This window comes from Diabrotica virgifera, chromosome 7 (genome assembly GCF_917563875.1).
Source record: "Diabrotica virgifera virgifera chromosome 7, PGI_DIABVI_V3a".
Lineage (NCBI taxonomy): Eukaryota > Metazoa > Arthropoda > Insecta > Coleoptera > Chrysomelidae > Diabrotica > Diabrotica virgifera.
In genome coordinates this window covers 163,977,884-163,993,715 of record NC_065449.1, presented here as the reverse complement: position 1 = coordinate 163,993,715, position 15,832 = coordinate 163,977,884, and the positions used below count along the sequence as shown (strand labels likewise).

Here is a 15,832-nt window from a genome sequence, read left to right as displayed (position 1 = left end):
GTATTTTAGGCAACCTGAAATTTTTTCAGGTAACTCTTCCATTATAGCCTAATACAAAAATGCCGGTCTGGCTGGAGGGTAGCGGTTATTTTCCCCAAAAATCCCCCCCAAAGTTAAAAAAAGGGTAAACATTGTTATTACAAAAAATATCATTAACGTGACTTTAAAGTAAATTTAAATATTCAAATATAAAGAAAATAAACAGGTCAGGCGATTTGAGGGCGATTTTAACTCTGCAAGATACTTGCATGAGCGCCCCAGGATTATTTTCAGGGGGTGCATCTGAACTTCAGAAGATTTCATCTGAATCTGTACATACTATTAACGAGTACAAAATATACAACTATACATACATAGCTATGTACATTATTGTACATTCCTTCCGGACAGGGAGGTGCAATTGTTATTTTGACAGGGTATTTTTTAATATTAAAAATAAATATTCTAAAAAAGAGAGGTTGTTTTGGTGAAATTTTCCAACTGCCAGGTGATTAAACAAATTACGTGTGCATGTAATTGAAAAGCACTTTAGGTAAGCAGCAGTGTGAGAAAGAGAGTATACCGATAGATGTTTGCGTCCTATATTGTAGCTGAGCGAGTCCTTTCGCTCGAGAAAAATCACGTGACCTAGCGATACCCATGTTGTTGTGCCTCGAAACGTTAGAGTAATTATTATATATTATAGTTTCTTAAGTACCTTTTTATTAATTAAAGGAAAATAATACGTACTATACAATAGATTTTGCAAATATGATAGAAAAAGACTTTATTATTATAAATATATTTATAGGTGGAAAAGTATAAAACTATAAACTAAATTAATTATGTGACCGAATCTTGTACTTCTTCTTCAAACTCCTCATTTAAGCTTAAATATTCATTATCTTCTTCTTCGTCAGACTCCCCTCGAGACTCAGATTCTTCTTCTACATGATCTGTAAATAGTTGTAATATATATTTGGAGTTAACTAATTGAGTTGCTACGTATTCTCTGTCCTTTTATACGGACTCGAAGCCTGGACAATCACGGGCACATCTGAAAAAAGACTTGCCATTTTTAAGATGCGGTGTTATCGAAAAATCTATTGTATAGTACGTATTATTTTCCTTTAATTAATAAAAAGTTATTTAAAAAACTATAATATATAATAATTACTCTAACGTTTCGAGGCACAACAACATGGGTATCGCCAGGTCACGTGATTTTTCTATCAAACAGCTATCGGTGTACGCTCTTTCTCACACTGCTGCTTACCTAAAGTGATTTTCATTTACATGTACGCGTAATTTGTTTAATCACCTGGCAGTTGGAAAATTACACCAAAAAAAACTGTCTTTTTTAGAATATTTATTTTTAATATTAAAAAATACCCTGTCAAAATAACAATTGCACCTCCCTGTCCGGAAGGAATGTACATAGCTATGTGACTATGCATGTATAGTTGTATATTTTATACTCGTTAATAGTATTGTAACCAGATAGAAGGAGATTTTCTGTTGGAGTGAATGCACAGAGAGTGATAAACTCCAACAGAAGTAGGAATAAGAAGATCTACTTAATGTAGCCAAAGGAACAACAATGTGGCTTCTGCGTTGAAGAAGCTGAAGTCTAAAATACTACTTTGCAGTAGTACTTGTATGGAAAGATGCCAAGACGAAGAGTATAGAATTGATATAGGACTGAAGATGAAAATTATGAATAGATAGATGTAACTTGAATAGCTAGCTCAATATGCAAGAGAATGGCCACTTTACACTCAAGGAAGGATTCGGCCAATTTGCACGGCTATTTCTGGCTGGACAATAAATTAAAGGAAATGACAATGATGGCTAGAAAAGAAGATATTAAGACAATGTTCACAAAATAGATAGAGTAAATATAATAATATAATGAAAATAGAATAAATTTTTGGGCGCCAGAAGAAGGATAACTGGGTTAACCCTCTTCCAGGTATTCTACGCTGCTATAGAGTATATTAAATTTGTAATAAAAGTATATTAAATGTACAAATATAGAGGAGTAATATGAGAAAAAAAATATGCACAATAAATATATATTTATTAAATTTAACTACTAGATGTTCACAATCTCCGAGTTAAGACAAGTAACTAGTCTGTGACTCTAACATGACAAAAAAATGATACTAGTGAAAGTCAATTAAAAAATTATCACACAAATGTGATCTAAGAATAATCTTAATAAGGTTAGAAAATCTGAATAAGGGTACCTCTAATACAGAAAGTACAACTTACACCTAGATTAGTATGAACCCTTCACCAAATAACACTTGTACGATTTTAATACGTACACCCTAATTGAATACTACCTGATAATAGAATAAGGAAAATACCTAATGTAAATAATATATATTTTACAACTCTCAATGTGTTGACGGGTAACAAGTCCCTAAATGAACCAACTTAGTACTGGATACAAAAGATCCTTTTCTGACTAGTGGTTCTAAATAATAATCGCAAGTAAAACTAGTACCTTCCTGAGGGGATGGGTACTAGGGATTTATTCAAATATAATATAAAAAAATTAATAGTTAACGTTAAATAATATTTACAAAAATCTAATACAAATTGAAAAATTATGAAATAAGTTGAATGATTTTAAATTTAGGTGAATTGAACTAATATTATTTTTAAATTAACTGAGAAAACAAGTCTAAAATTAATACGAACCAAGGGGAAAGAACATGTATGGGGAGAATCTTCGAGCTCGAAACTTCTACCAAGAATTATATAAATTTGGGGGAACAGTACTAACTGTTAGGCATGGTTATTATAACTAAAATGTACTTAAATTTGTAGAGAAAGAAAAAAATATTTATGTGTAATTAAATTATGAACTTATGTGTATCTAACTTAAATGTCCTGAATATTACAAAAAAAAAACAGTATAAGTCTTTAACTAGTATGAATAATTGTCCCCCAAAACAAACCCCTTTTCACGCGTTCCAACACTGATCCTTGGTGTGTGGTACCAAATCCGTGGTACGAAGTTAACACCGAAGTGGTGCAACTGCCCAATAGCTAATGAACCTGTCCCTCGGAGGATGCAGGATGATGAACCAAAACAAAACAAATGGGACTGTATCCTTAGACTTGTTCCCTGGTTGACTGAATCTTGGAAGTGTCTGCTCTCGGTGTTAGAGAGGGTTTACCAGCGGTAATAATAGATTTCTCCCGAATGGCTAAAAACAAAATATTTCCAGTTTATTCCTAATAAAACATGTCAGAAAAAGAAGTAAAAGAGAGAAGTTAATGAGGAAAGGTTTTTAGAAAAGAACTACAAAAAACCGACCTTTCATTGACCCAAAAAAAACCTATCTACCTTGACATTTTAACCATAGGTTGTGATCAGACTTTTAACAACTATGGCCTTGATTCGAATAGACAAGAAAACTTACAATAATAGGTTTTTTCAAAAGAAGTTGTACATGTATGGTATAAAGAAATAGGTACTGTGAAAATATATGAACATATTAGATATGGGAAAAGAATTATGAAGTCTATGAAGTAAAATTTAGCAGGTTTCAAGAAGTAATGATATAATTGGCAATAGGTTTTCATAACTGGAAATTTTTTATGAACATAACCCCATATTAAGAATGTTATTAAAGATCTTTTCTGGATACATGATAGACACTGCAACATTCTACATAAAAGCCAATCGATGACTTAATTTAAATTCAATCCATAATGAGAATAATATTATAATTGCCACAATTATGACACCATATTGAAAAAACTATTATAAAAAACATACCGGTGTGAGATCCTTTTTCTTACAGTTTCATTATTCCGTCACTTTAATTCACTCAACTTTCTATAACTTGCAACAACAATAATGGAACTATGCAACTGGAAATAACTTATTTTAATTATATAATTAGAAAACTCACGCCGCCATTCTTATTGACACTCCCAAGACGCGTCTAGAGAAAACCAAATACTTTGCTTCGGAGCTTCTAGACAATTGACAGTTCTCTGGATTTGGCGGGCAATTTGAAAAGTATATATATTGTACCTATACTACTTATACATCATATACAACTTATACATCATTGAGTTTAAGACAGTAAATGAAAAACCTCAATTCGCTTGGTAGATTATCTATATAAATGTAAATGAAATTCAAAATATACTTATTAACTTAATTATATGCAATATTTTAAATAAAAACTTTGTCATGTAGGTACCTTATAGGTTCGTTCCAAGTGACATGAAAACCGTCCTTCGCACGGCCCTCGTCATGCGCATTATAAAAAATGCGTTCCAAGCGAACATGAACGATGATTCGTATCGTACACCGTGTTGTTCCAAGCGATCCATGTAACGTTTCGGAATCGGTAATTGAACGATCCTTTTGATACATGCCTTCAACCAGAAACTATTTGTACTGACTTGCGCAGTTAAGATTGTTTTCATTTTTATACATAAATTCTCACTGGTCGGTCACTCGTCACTGCAAGTGCAATCAGCTGATGACTCAATAGAAAAATAAGCCAATCCAAATCCATGTTATTTTTTTTTCTTGGAATCTTGTGTTTCGGTTAAATAAAAATAATGGACGATTTTGAAGACAGCGATTTCATGTCAGATATCGATTCTGATGAAGATTTTGATGTGATGTTTAATGAGCATGTTAGAAATGAAAATTATTTAGGTAAGTAAATATGATTTACTAATACAGCAAACGATATAATATTTAATACAGTAGGAAAAATGAAAGAATACCCATGAATAGTGTGACCAACTAGCCCGAAAAATCCGGGACATGGCCCGAATTACGAAGTCGTGTCCCTGACAAGGCTTCCGGGTCATCCGAATTTTCAAGGGTTTGGTAAAATTCTATTTTCAAATTTTGAACACATCATTCTTTTAAGAATTCACATCAAACTGAATTGGTGGGACGAAAAAAAGTCAACAATTTCTAATAGTCCACCTAAACCATCTAGTAGTCTAGTGTAAAGTGTAAAACTAATACCACATCAAAAACTCATGCATTTTATTTCATGGTATTATTATTTCATGGTATTATAGTTGTATGAAAACTCAAACTCTGGATTTTTTCTGTTTCTGTATTTTAATTATCGTCATCTGGAAAGATGATTTAAAAACATGACAATGTAATTATGATAATTATATTTTTATATTAATCCAAGGTTCTATTTACATTGAAGTCCAACATCAGGTGATTATCTAATTTTTCCTTCTTTGAGAATGATTTTTCTGGATTGGAATCCCAAACGTCAAAAACTAACAAAAGTGGTATTATCATTTACAACCCATTCCATAATTTTTTTTCAACATAAAAATGATAAATAATCAATAAAACGATTTATGTTCTATATTTAAAAAAAATGGCCCGATTTTCATGGGAATGTCCCGGATTTTAGGTATTTTTTTTAGCCTTGTCCTGAATTCGACTGAATTGGAGTTGGTCACACTACCCATGAACGAACATATAAAACATGCTGTGTTTTCCTGTCACCGTGTCACACAAAAAATTGGCCATCGCAAATACATGTACTAATAATTATTGTTACATATACTTGCACTGGACAATTTTTTTTGTGACATGGTGACAGGAAAATATAGCTTGTTTTATATGTTCGTTCATGGGTATTCTTTAATTTTTCTGACTGTAATTAATTAGATATTAATAAATTATATAATATTAATAGATAATCTATTCATTTTAGAAGACACTGTACCAAGTTATTCTGACCAAGAATTTTTTGAACATTTTCGCCTGTCCAGGAATGTGGTCAATGACATTTCAGACAGATTCGAAAGGAGCACCTACTACCATAATAACACTGGACCCTTTGGAAAAATACCAGGATTACACCAAGTAAGCTTAAAATTTTGTAAAATTTATAAAAGAAAAAATAATAAGATGGGAGTATACCATCCACCATCCCTGATGTGACAATACCTCCTATCTGCTTTTTCATGAATTTTTTAAGAAAGATTTCAAACTTTTTTTAGGGTCATTTCCTGTTTTCATATGTAAGTTTTAACATGTTTTTTTAAATAAAAAGTTGAATTTACTACAAAACAAGTAACTCTCTTACAAAATTCATGAAAAAGCAGATGGGAGGTATTGTCACATCACCGATGATACCTAACTTTCATGTTAAAATTGCTTATTAAAACTAATTAAATTTTAGGTACTTATATTTTTATGGTATGCGGGGCATCAAACATCAAGTTTTCGAGATGTAGGAGATCGTTTTGATGTAACAGTTAGTTCTGTCAATAGAATTTTATATAGATTGACCATGTTCTTGAGTAACCTATCTCCAGAGATTATAAAATGGCCAACAGCAGCTGAAAAACATGTCAGCCAACAACATTTTGCAAATAAAGGATTTCCGAATGTTATAGGAGCAATTGATGGCTGTCATATAAAAATTGATAGACCTGACAATGATCCTGATTCGTATATCAACCGTAAAGGATTTTATTCTGTTCAGGTATGTATTTAGTTATACATATACATATTTATATAGATACAAATCAACCTTTTTAAGAAGTAGAAAAACATTCAATTTAAGCAATTTTACGAGGAATTAACCTAATAATTTTTTTCATTAATTTTTAAGTCAATAATTGATCTCAAATTACTTAAATGGAACTTTTTTTCTACTCTCTGGAAAAAGTTGATTTGTAGGAATGGGAAATCTGTGTCGGTTTAATGTTAAAATTAGATTTTAAATAAAAAATATTTTAAAAATGAAAGTAAAATTATTAACTCATTAATCATAAACTTTGTTTTTGATTTATTTATGGACAATATTGCTTCCAAACTCACTCATTCTATTAGTTCTAACAGCTCTATTGCACCTAAACTCTTACTCGAACAGAAGCTTAACTAACACAGGTTAGTGCAGATACCACAATTATCTCACTGTATAATATACATTGATATATGGGACATTGGACATATTATTCCCTATGTCCAGCAGAACGATTTACGTACTGTCTAACAAAAGACGTCATAAGATGACAATGTAGTAGCTAAATATTTTTTTAGCCTATGATTTGTAGCAACACTATCCTATATCATAACAATCTAAAGTCAAAAATTAATTATTTGCTTTTATTTCAGATGCAAGCTGTATGCGACCACAAAAAAAAGATAATAGATTTATTTTTGGGTTATCCTGGATCCGTGCATGATAGTCGTGTTTTCAGAAATTCTCCTCTAAATGCCAATTTAGAAAGAAAATGTCAGCAGTATTTTCTTTTAGGGGATAGTGGATATCCATTAAGGAATAATTTGCTTACCCCTTATAAAAATAGGGGTAACCTTACAAGGCAGCAACAGAATTATAATGTAAAATTGTCTAAAAATCGTTACGTTATAGAACACTGTTTTGGTATTGTAAAACAAAAGTTTCGTCAACTTTACCATGTAAAGTTGAGAAACATACGTTTTATAGTACATTTTATTCGAGCTGCATGTGTTCTACACAATATTGCATTGGAGGATAATTTTGAAGCAGATGGAGACAATGAACAACTCAACATGCAAAATCACAATTATATGCAACAAGATAGTGATGAGGAAGAAGAAAATGTGGAAGCTGCTGTAGTTAGAAATAGAGTTGCAAATACATTGTTGAATTGATATTGTTTTAATAAACAAATTATTTACCTACAATATTTTGGATTTTATTTGTATGTTAGATTTGAACTATTCAATAAAACTTTCTGGATTTGACTCTGTCTACAAAAAACAATCACTTGCAAATTTCTCAAGAAGCATAACCGCTCATTTCATTTTAGCTCTTCCCTTTCTTCTTCTGCATTTGATGATTTTTGTATTATATAAAAAATAAAAACCTTATCTTGTAATTTATATATTTGTGGTTCTCTCATTTCAAAGAGTATCTCTGATATCTATACACTTGCTCCAGTCTAATAAAAAACTGACATATCGCATACTTCTATATATATATATATATATATATACGCGAGCAACGCACCATGCGAGTCCCGATATATCCAGCAGACCACCCGAGACCCACCATAACCAAAGTGTATAATTAGATTTTTATTATAGAAAAATAAAGAATATAATATGAACTTTTATGGGCCCCAGAGAGGGGTAAGAAAAATCTTTTAGTTTAAAAAATCTATACGGAGCATACCGTGCGAGTCCCACTTACAAGTCAAAAGGACATGCGAGTCCCGCCAGTTATACATGGCACACTCAGCAAACAATATGAGACCCAGCGATGTTGCCACAACGCTGGGTCTCGTATTGTTTGCCGAATATTTTAGGTACTTCCCCGGTTTGTATATTTCACCTCGAATTTAACAGTTTTGTTTCAGCGGTTATTTTAATTCTTGTGAATAGTAAGGGCGGACGTAAAATAGTGATTTTAGGCGCAAGGATAAATATTAGGTACCTATGGAAAATAGATAAAAAAAATTTTGGAACTCGCGTTGGACGAAAATAATAAAAGTAAGTACCTCAAGTGTTTTTTAATTTATGCAAAGTAGTTAATATTACTTACACACGTCTAATTATTTAAAGTTTTTACAAAATATTTATTATAAATGAATTAATAAATTAAAAAATGCCATTTTATTATAAACTTCGGAGCGCTTTTATAAATTATGTTTTTTTATTGGCAATTGTTGGTGGAATAAATAATTTTTTATTCTATTCTTATTTATTTCTTAAATTTTTAGAAAAAGATTATTCAAATGCAAATAAGATGGGGAAATCTTATTTTGGGCCGCCTAGCAAAACGAAACAAAATGCGAAGAAAAAAACTGAGCTTTTAGAGCCCAATGTAAAGATCTTATCGAACGTTAACCTTAAAGAAAAAATTGATAACTACTTGCAAACTATAACAACTCCCTTTTTTTTTGAATGTCAAGAAAATAAAATAGATGAATCAACATTATCTGAAAGTAAAAATAACGTAGAGGTAAGTCTTGATCTCATTTAGTGTAAATTAAAGTATACACCAAGAAAACTATTTTAATTTTTAGACTCCATTTAATAAGTATGATAAAGAAAAAAAACAGGACCATTTAAAACCCAAAGCAAATATTTTACTGGAACCAGATGTTAAACTTAATGATAACATTGATAACGACTCACAACCTTTAAACAAAACCTTGGATTTATATGAATTTCAAGAAAATGATTTAGAGGAAAAAGCATCAAAATCGCCTGAGTACGACAAGGTAAAAATTGTTTTAAACAAAATATTTAACAAAAACTTGTTTATTTTCATACTACTTGTGTGTGTGTGGTGCGTGCGTGTGTGTGTGTGTGTGTGTGTGTGTGTGTGTGTGTGTGTGTGTGTGTGTGTGTGTGTGTGTGTGTGTGTGTGTGTGTGTGTGTGTGTGTGTGTGTGTGTGTGTGTGTGTGTGTGTGTGTGTGTGTGTGTGTGTGTGTGTGTGTGTGTGTGTGTGTGTGTGTGTGTGTGTGTGTGTGTGTGTGTGTGTGTGTGTGTGTGTGTGTGTGTGTGTGTGTGTGTGTGTGTGTGTGTGTGTGTGTGTGTGTGTGTGTGTGTGTGTGTGTGTGTGTGTGTGTGTGTGTGTGTGTGTGTGTGTGTGTGTGTGTGTGTGTGTGTGTGTGTGTGTGTGTGTGTGTGTGTGTGTGTGTGTGTGTGTGTGTGTGTGTGTGTGTGTGTGTGTGTGTGTGTGTGTGTGTGTGTGTGTGTGTGTGTGTGTGTGTGTGTGTGTGTGTGTGTGTGTGTGTGTGTGTGTGTGTGTGTGTGTGTGTGTGTGTGTGTGTGTGTGTGTGTGTGTGTGTGTGTGTGTGTGTGTGTGTGTGTGTGTGTGTGTGTGTGTGTGTGTGTGTGTGTGTGTGTGTGTGTGTGTGTGTGTGTGTGTGTGTGTGTGTGTGTGTGTGTGTGTGTGTGTGTGTGTGTGTGTGTGTGTGTGTGTGTGTGTGTGTGTGTGTGTGTGTGTGTGTGTGTGTGTGTGTGTGTGTGTGTGTGTGTGTGTGTGTGTGTGTGTGTGTGTGTGTGTGTGTGTGTGTGTGTGTGTGTGTGTGTGTGTGTGTGTGTGTGTGTGTGTGTGTGTGTGTGTGTGTGTGTGTGTGTGTGTGTGTGTGTGTGTGTGTGTGTGTGTGTGTGTGTGTGTGTGTGTGTGTGTGTGTGTGTGTGTGTGTGTGTGTGTGTGTGTGTGTGTGTGTGTGTGTGTGTGTGTGTGTGTGTGTGTGTGTGTGTGTGTGTGTGTGTGTGTGTGTGTGTGTGTGTGTGTGTGTGTGTGTTTGTTTTTTTGGCATCAGACAAAGTCTATTTGCCACAAACTATGACGTAAGAAAGATCAAATGTCTACTTTCGTCCTAATCACAAAATGAACTAATATGTCATAGACTCTTTTATCAAATGAAGCAAGGAGTGCTGAAATATTTACTGGAAGAGGAAATTTTATATTATTTAATTCCGTCATTAGTTCCAATGTTTCAAGTGTATATTTAGGGCAGTCGAAAAATATAATATGGTTTAAGTCGCCTATCGACATATTATTGCACCTTCATACTACTTATTTGCTCTATTTTATAAAACGTAATATCTTAAAAAAGTCTTATTTTGGTGTTAATTATTAAATATTGCTTTAGCTGGAAGAAAAAACTTACACTCCATTAAAAGCTGTAAATTTTGATTGCTATCCAATTTTGACCAAAATTGACACGAATCTAAATACTGACCATAGAGACTATGAAGACAATGAAGACTTTAGCGAGTCACGTGACACATCCTCATATGTACCCGAAACGGAAATAGAGTCTGAGGGAGGGGAAGAGGAAACTATTATTCCAATTTTTAAGGTAATTTTTTAATACGACATATTTAATCAGTTCAAAAAAGTATTGGATAAATCCTTATTTTAAGTAAAATACAAAATGACAAGTAGATACTTATTTTAAAAGATATTGCTCAATGTAATTCTTTATTTATTTATAGACATTACTGATTGTGTGTTATTAATTTTAGACCATAAACGTAACTTGCCCTGAATCAACTTTAACAAAGGACGAACCCTCGGAAAAGCCCCATATTTCTAACGTAAGTTAAAGAATTAATAGGTTAATAATTATTAGCAGTCATTGGGAATCCCTTGTCAGGGCCGCTCTGTCCATACGTGATATAATATATAAGTGATATATATTTATGAAAAGGCGCTCCGGGTTTTTGGCTAAATAACAAAAAGCGCAAAAACTATCTTAACCTTTAACTACACGCGCATCAAGTTATAACATAACTACACGCGTGGCGTACTTTATACGCCACAAGAAAATACACTTAAAAACAGCGGATTTGTTTATTTTTTTTGAAGAAATACATTTACTGCCTTACTAATAAAACACTCGTATTCTAAGGTTATTCCGTATTTATATTTAGAATAGTTATCCTAAGTATAAGGTAGATATAATACGAAAATAATTTGTTACCAATAAACTCGGTATAAGTTAGTTATAAGTATTCCCACTTTATTCCGAAATAATAGTTTGGCAACGGCGCAATCTTCTACACAAATGCATAAAACAACGATATGAAACGGGTGAAATATGTCAATTTTGACTTTTCTTTACAACTGACAAACCAAATTCCGTCATTTTTTGAACTTTGTATTGTCTGCTATATTTTACTAAATCGTTATTTCGTATGTTGATTTTGTATGTTGAGTTTGAGTGTTTCATAAAATGGCTTCAAATAAAAGAGAACGTTGTATTAAATGGAAAAGTCAAGAAAAAGTAAACAAATTGATTTATTTTACTTATAAATGCAATGTAAATACGCTAATTTCAGCATATTTTGAAGAATATCGTGAGAAATTTTCTACATCTTATAGAAAATAAAGACCTTATTATTATTCTTGTAGAGTGGAGGACAAGCCTCCTCCTCGCTTGTTCACAGTAAGTGAATCACCTATTAATTTTTCTAAAAACCTCACATCATCTTAAGGAAACCAGATTTTTATTCTGCATTCTTTGAAAACGAATTTATGCTTTCTTTGAAAGTTTTCCTTTTTCGTGTATTTTTCATCATGTTAATTAAATTATCAACTTCCTCGTTAGCTGCCTCTTAAATACATTTTTTTATTACCTATATATCTACTCACAAAACAAATACAAAAAAATAATATATTTTTGTCTCTGATGACTTTGACAGTCATAAAATAGGTTATACCAAACTTAAACAAGCGTGTGGGTCGGTATAAACTTAGACTAAATTCTTATACCAAGTATAACCTATACCTAAGTTATTCCATGTTTATTGGTAGTGATTTTGCCTATACCTGATTTATTCTCAGTATAACTTTTATACTTGGTTTATTAGTAACATTGTTAGTTGTTTGTTATAAACATTATTCGGCATCAGTGAATACTTGGAGTTCCTTCTCAGTAAGCCAATTGGGATTTATAACTGAAATCATGGAATAACTGGATTCCATGATAAATAAAATTACTAATAATTTTTTTTTAAATGTGCTTTTTTTACAGGAGAAAAAGTATTGTTTATAAAGAAAAATATATTTTGTGCCATAATGACTAAAAAAAACAATTAAAATATGTACTTATATTACTACTTAGATTATTATAATCGTGGTGTATATTGACCACCACCGGAAACAACAAATTACTGTCCACCTATTATTGTCCACCAACAAACTGTAAATTATGATCTTCTCAGAACGCCGATTATAACGAAACTAAAACCAAATTGTAAATCACATTCCAGTGACAGGTTAGATAGATAAACAAGGTCAAAAATTAAATTTTTTAATATATGTGCAGTAGAATTCTTATATCTGGCGTACAAAATACGCCAGCGCGTGTAGTTAACGGTTAAATACATAATTTACGTTTATGCACGAAAACATCTTTGTCCTCCTTCAATAGTCAAGGACAGCATGCTTAACCATTGTTCCCACTAGCCAGAAGGGCGGATTATGGATTATGAACCCAGAGCCCAGCAATAGGCCAGCGTCATTTACCTGTTATTTATGATTGTCGTTCTTAAACGTGCATAGTTAAAATTTTGTGAAAAGCGGTATATAGGCCAAGGTAGATCCTCTCAAAATAGTCAAAATTCTAAAAAAATTTTAACAGCATTATGCGTACTTTATTTTGTAATTATTCGTTTAAGTACTTGAGGGGAAGTGGATCGGTAAGAAACAAATTTTGAATGGGGGTCGGTGGGGGTGGTTTATAGGGGTGGAAAATTTGCCTTGCGATTTCCGGCTTAGGTTCGCATTTTTTCTAATAATATTGAACGTAAAAGTTGTAGGTATTAAAAAATCAAACAACTTTTGTTCTATGCATTTTTCAACATAACCTCAAAATTTACTAGAAAAACGCCAAAAACCACTTTTTTATGTTTTTCGGTGTAACTTTAACAAAAATTATTTAAATTTAAGCAAATTTGGTGGAAATATACCTTTTTGCATCTAATATTTTTTAAAAATTTTTTAATGGCGAATATCGAACGGTTTCCGAGAAATTTCACTTTTTCATAAAATGACACTATACATTCAATCGAAAAATTTGGTAGCTCAAATTGAGGTTTTTGACTTTTGTAGGTAGGCATTATCTTCGATGAAACGTGTACTTTCAAATGAAAAAAAAGGGCACCTTAAGAGAGAATTTTTTTGGAAATCGCAAAAATCCGAAAAAAACGGTTTTTAGGTTATAGAATTTCAGTGATCGTTATAATTTTGAAGTTATTTATTTAAATTTCGGTTCAAACTTTGTAAAACATATTTGTTAACATTATTTATAATAACTTTAAGTTATTATTTATAAACAGTTTTCAATTATTTAAACACGTTCAGTTAATAAAACTATTGTTTAAACAATATTTTTGCATAAAATTTTTTTTGCAAAATTGACATTTTTGCTTGGAATTTTTTTTTTGTATTTAAAAAAAAACAAATCGAAAGTACTCTATGCAATTTTATGAAAAAGGCGATAGATTTTGAGTAAAAATTCGTTGAAAATTTTAATGAACCAGTTCCAAAAAGAAGTAGGCACAAATAAATTGATCAAATTTTTTTTTGTAAAGTGCACGTGTAACAAGTTTTCATTTTTAATTTTGTAATTAAAACATCTGTACAAAATTTTGAATAAAAAAAATTAAAATTACGTTCTTTTTTATTTCTACGGTCCTGAACACATAAAAACCTAGAGTTATACTAGTCTACCACTTTTTAAAATTTTCAAAGAATTTTTACTCAAAAGCTATCGCCTTTTTCATAAAATTGCATATATGTAATACTTTCGATTTGTTTTTTTAAATACAAAAAAAAATTTTCCAAGCAAACATGTCAATTTTGCAAAAAAATTGTATGCAAAAATATTGTTAAAACAATAGTTTTATTAACTGATCGTGTTTAAATAATTGAAAACTGTTTATAAATAACTATGTTAACATGTTTTACAAAGTTTGAACCGAAATTTAAGTAAATAACTTCAAAATTATAACGATCACTTAAATTCTATAACCTAAAAACCGGTTTTTTCGGTTTTTTTGCGATTTTCGAAAAAATTCTTTCTTAAGGTGACCTTTTTTTTCATTCGAAATTACACATTTCAACGAAGGTAATGCCCACCTACAAAAGTTAAAAAGCTCAATTTGAGCTACCAAATTTTTCGATTGAAATTTCTCGGAAACCGTTCAATATCCGCCATTAAAAAAAATTAAAAAAAATATTAGATGCAAAAAGGTATATTTCCCGGAATTTGGTTAAATTTAAATAATTTTTGTTAAAGTTACACCGAAGAACATGAAAAAGTGGTGTTTGGCATTTTTCTCGTAAATTTTGAGGTTATGTTGAAAAATACATAGAACAAAAGTTGTTTGTTTTTTTAATATCTACAACTTTTACGTTCAATGTTATTAGAAAAATTGCGAACCTAAGCCGGAAATCGCAAGGCAAATTTTTCACCCCTATAAACCACCCCCACCAACCCCCATTCAATTTTTTTTTCCTCCCGATCCACTTCCCTTCAAGTACTTAAACGAATAATTACAAAATAAAGTATGCATAATGCTGTTAAATTTTTTTTTATCTCGAAACAGGATCTACCCTGGCCTAATAGGTGAAGGCGCACAGTAATTTAATGCACAAGGGCGCCAAGTGTGTTTGGCGCGGGCCTGTCCCTTGTAATTTTTTAATTAATTTAAATTGTTTAAATTTAGTTTTAAAATGTACTTTTTTACAGTCTTACTTTTAATTTTTTTAGATCGAAACTAATAATTCCATTGTTGCCCTTTCACATAGAAAAAACATAGTTTGGGATAGAAAGAATTTCTGTCCAATTTGTTTCGTAGAAGTGAGTCATTTTGCAAGACATTTGGAAAGAAATCATGCTGACGAAAGTCGAGTAAAAAAGATTTTATCTTTTCCAAAAGTATCTAATGAAAGGAAAACCTTATGGGATTCTTTACGCAAGGAAGGAAATTTTCATTTGTTTAGAGAAGAAAAAAAAGTGGTGGCTGTTCGAAGGCCCACGGAAGCCCAAGCATTAGACTTTGACGATTTTGTTGTTTGCGAAAACTGTTCTGGGGTGTACAAAAAAAAATTTCTATAAGCATGCTAAAAAATGCCAAGAAAAACACACTGGTACAAAGTGTGGGCGACTAAATGCCTTAACTCAATCCCAAACATTTTTAACGGCTTCTCGCTGCCAAAACAGTTTTTTATCACAGTCAAGATTAAAGAAAGAGGTATTTTGCATTATGAAAGCAGATAAAATAAGCGCCACCGCAAAAAATGATATTTTAATATGTTTATTCGGGGAAACCCATCTTAAAAAACATAAAAGAAAGCAAATTGT

At 31.7% G+C, this 15,832-nt stretch overlaps 2 protein-coding genes and 1 long non-coding RNA gene across 5 annotated transcripts; 2 read left to right on the top strand and 1 right to left on the bottom strand.

The window, feature by feature from the left end:
* Positions 1-2,042: 2,042 nt before the first annotated feature.
* Positions 2,043-4,167, bottom strand: LOC126888855 (uncharacterized). Its single transcript, XR_007699679.1, has 2 exons — positions 3,776-4,167; positions 2,043-3,200 (listed from the first exon to the last, which is right to left on the bottom strand). It is a non-coding gene; the product is annotated as an uncharacterized LOC126888855 (long non-coding RNA).
* Positions 4,168-4,220: 53 nt separating this feature from the next.
* LOC126888849 (putative nuclease HARBI1) lies at positions 4,221-7,681 on the top strand. 2 transcript variants are annotated; one of them, XM_050657278.1, is made up of 4 exons: positions 4,221-4,675; positions 5,715-5,866; positions 6,186-6,491; positions 7,127-7,681. In XM_050657278.1, the coding sequence occupies exons 1-4, from the start codon at positions 4,576-4,578 to the stop codon at positions 7,646-7,648; spliced, it is 1,080 nt and encodes a 359-aa protein (XP_050513235.1). In that variant the 5' UTR covers positions 4,221-4,575; the 3' UTR covers positions 7,649-7,681. The 2 variants fall into 2 exon arrangements, with proteins under 2 accessions (XP_050513235.1, XP_050513236.1); XM_050657279.1 differs by lacking the exon at positions 4,221-4,675 and adding an exon at positions 5,527-5,634.
* Positions 7,682-8,000: 319 nt separating this feature from the next.
* LOC126888848 (uncharacterized) lies at positions 8,001-15,635 on the top strand. Of its 2 annotated transcripts, XM_050657276.1 has the most exons (6): positions 8,001-8,488; positions 8,719-8,960; positions 9,025-9,222; positions 10,610-10,819; positions 10,986-11,057; positions 15,239-15,635. In XM_050657276.1, exons 2-6 carry the CDS (start codon positions 8,745-8,747, stop codon positions 15,584-15,586), a joined length of 1,044 nt encoding a protein of 347 aa, XP_050513233.1. In that variant the 5' UTR covers positions 8,001-8,488; positions 8,719-8,744; the 3' UTR covers positions 15,587-15,635. The 2 variants fall into 2 exon arrangements, with proteins under 2 accessions (XP_050513233.1, XP_050513232.1); XM_050657275.1 differs by lacking the exon at positions 8,001-8,488 and having other exon boundaries at positions 8,515-8,960.
* Positions 15,636-15,832: the final 197 nt, after the last annotated feature.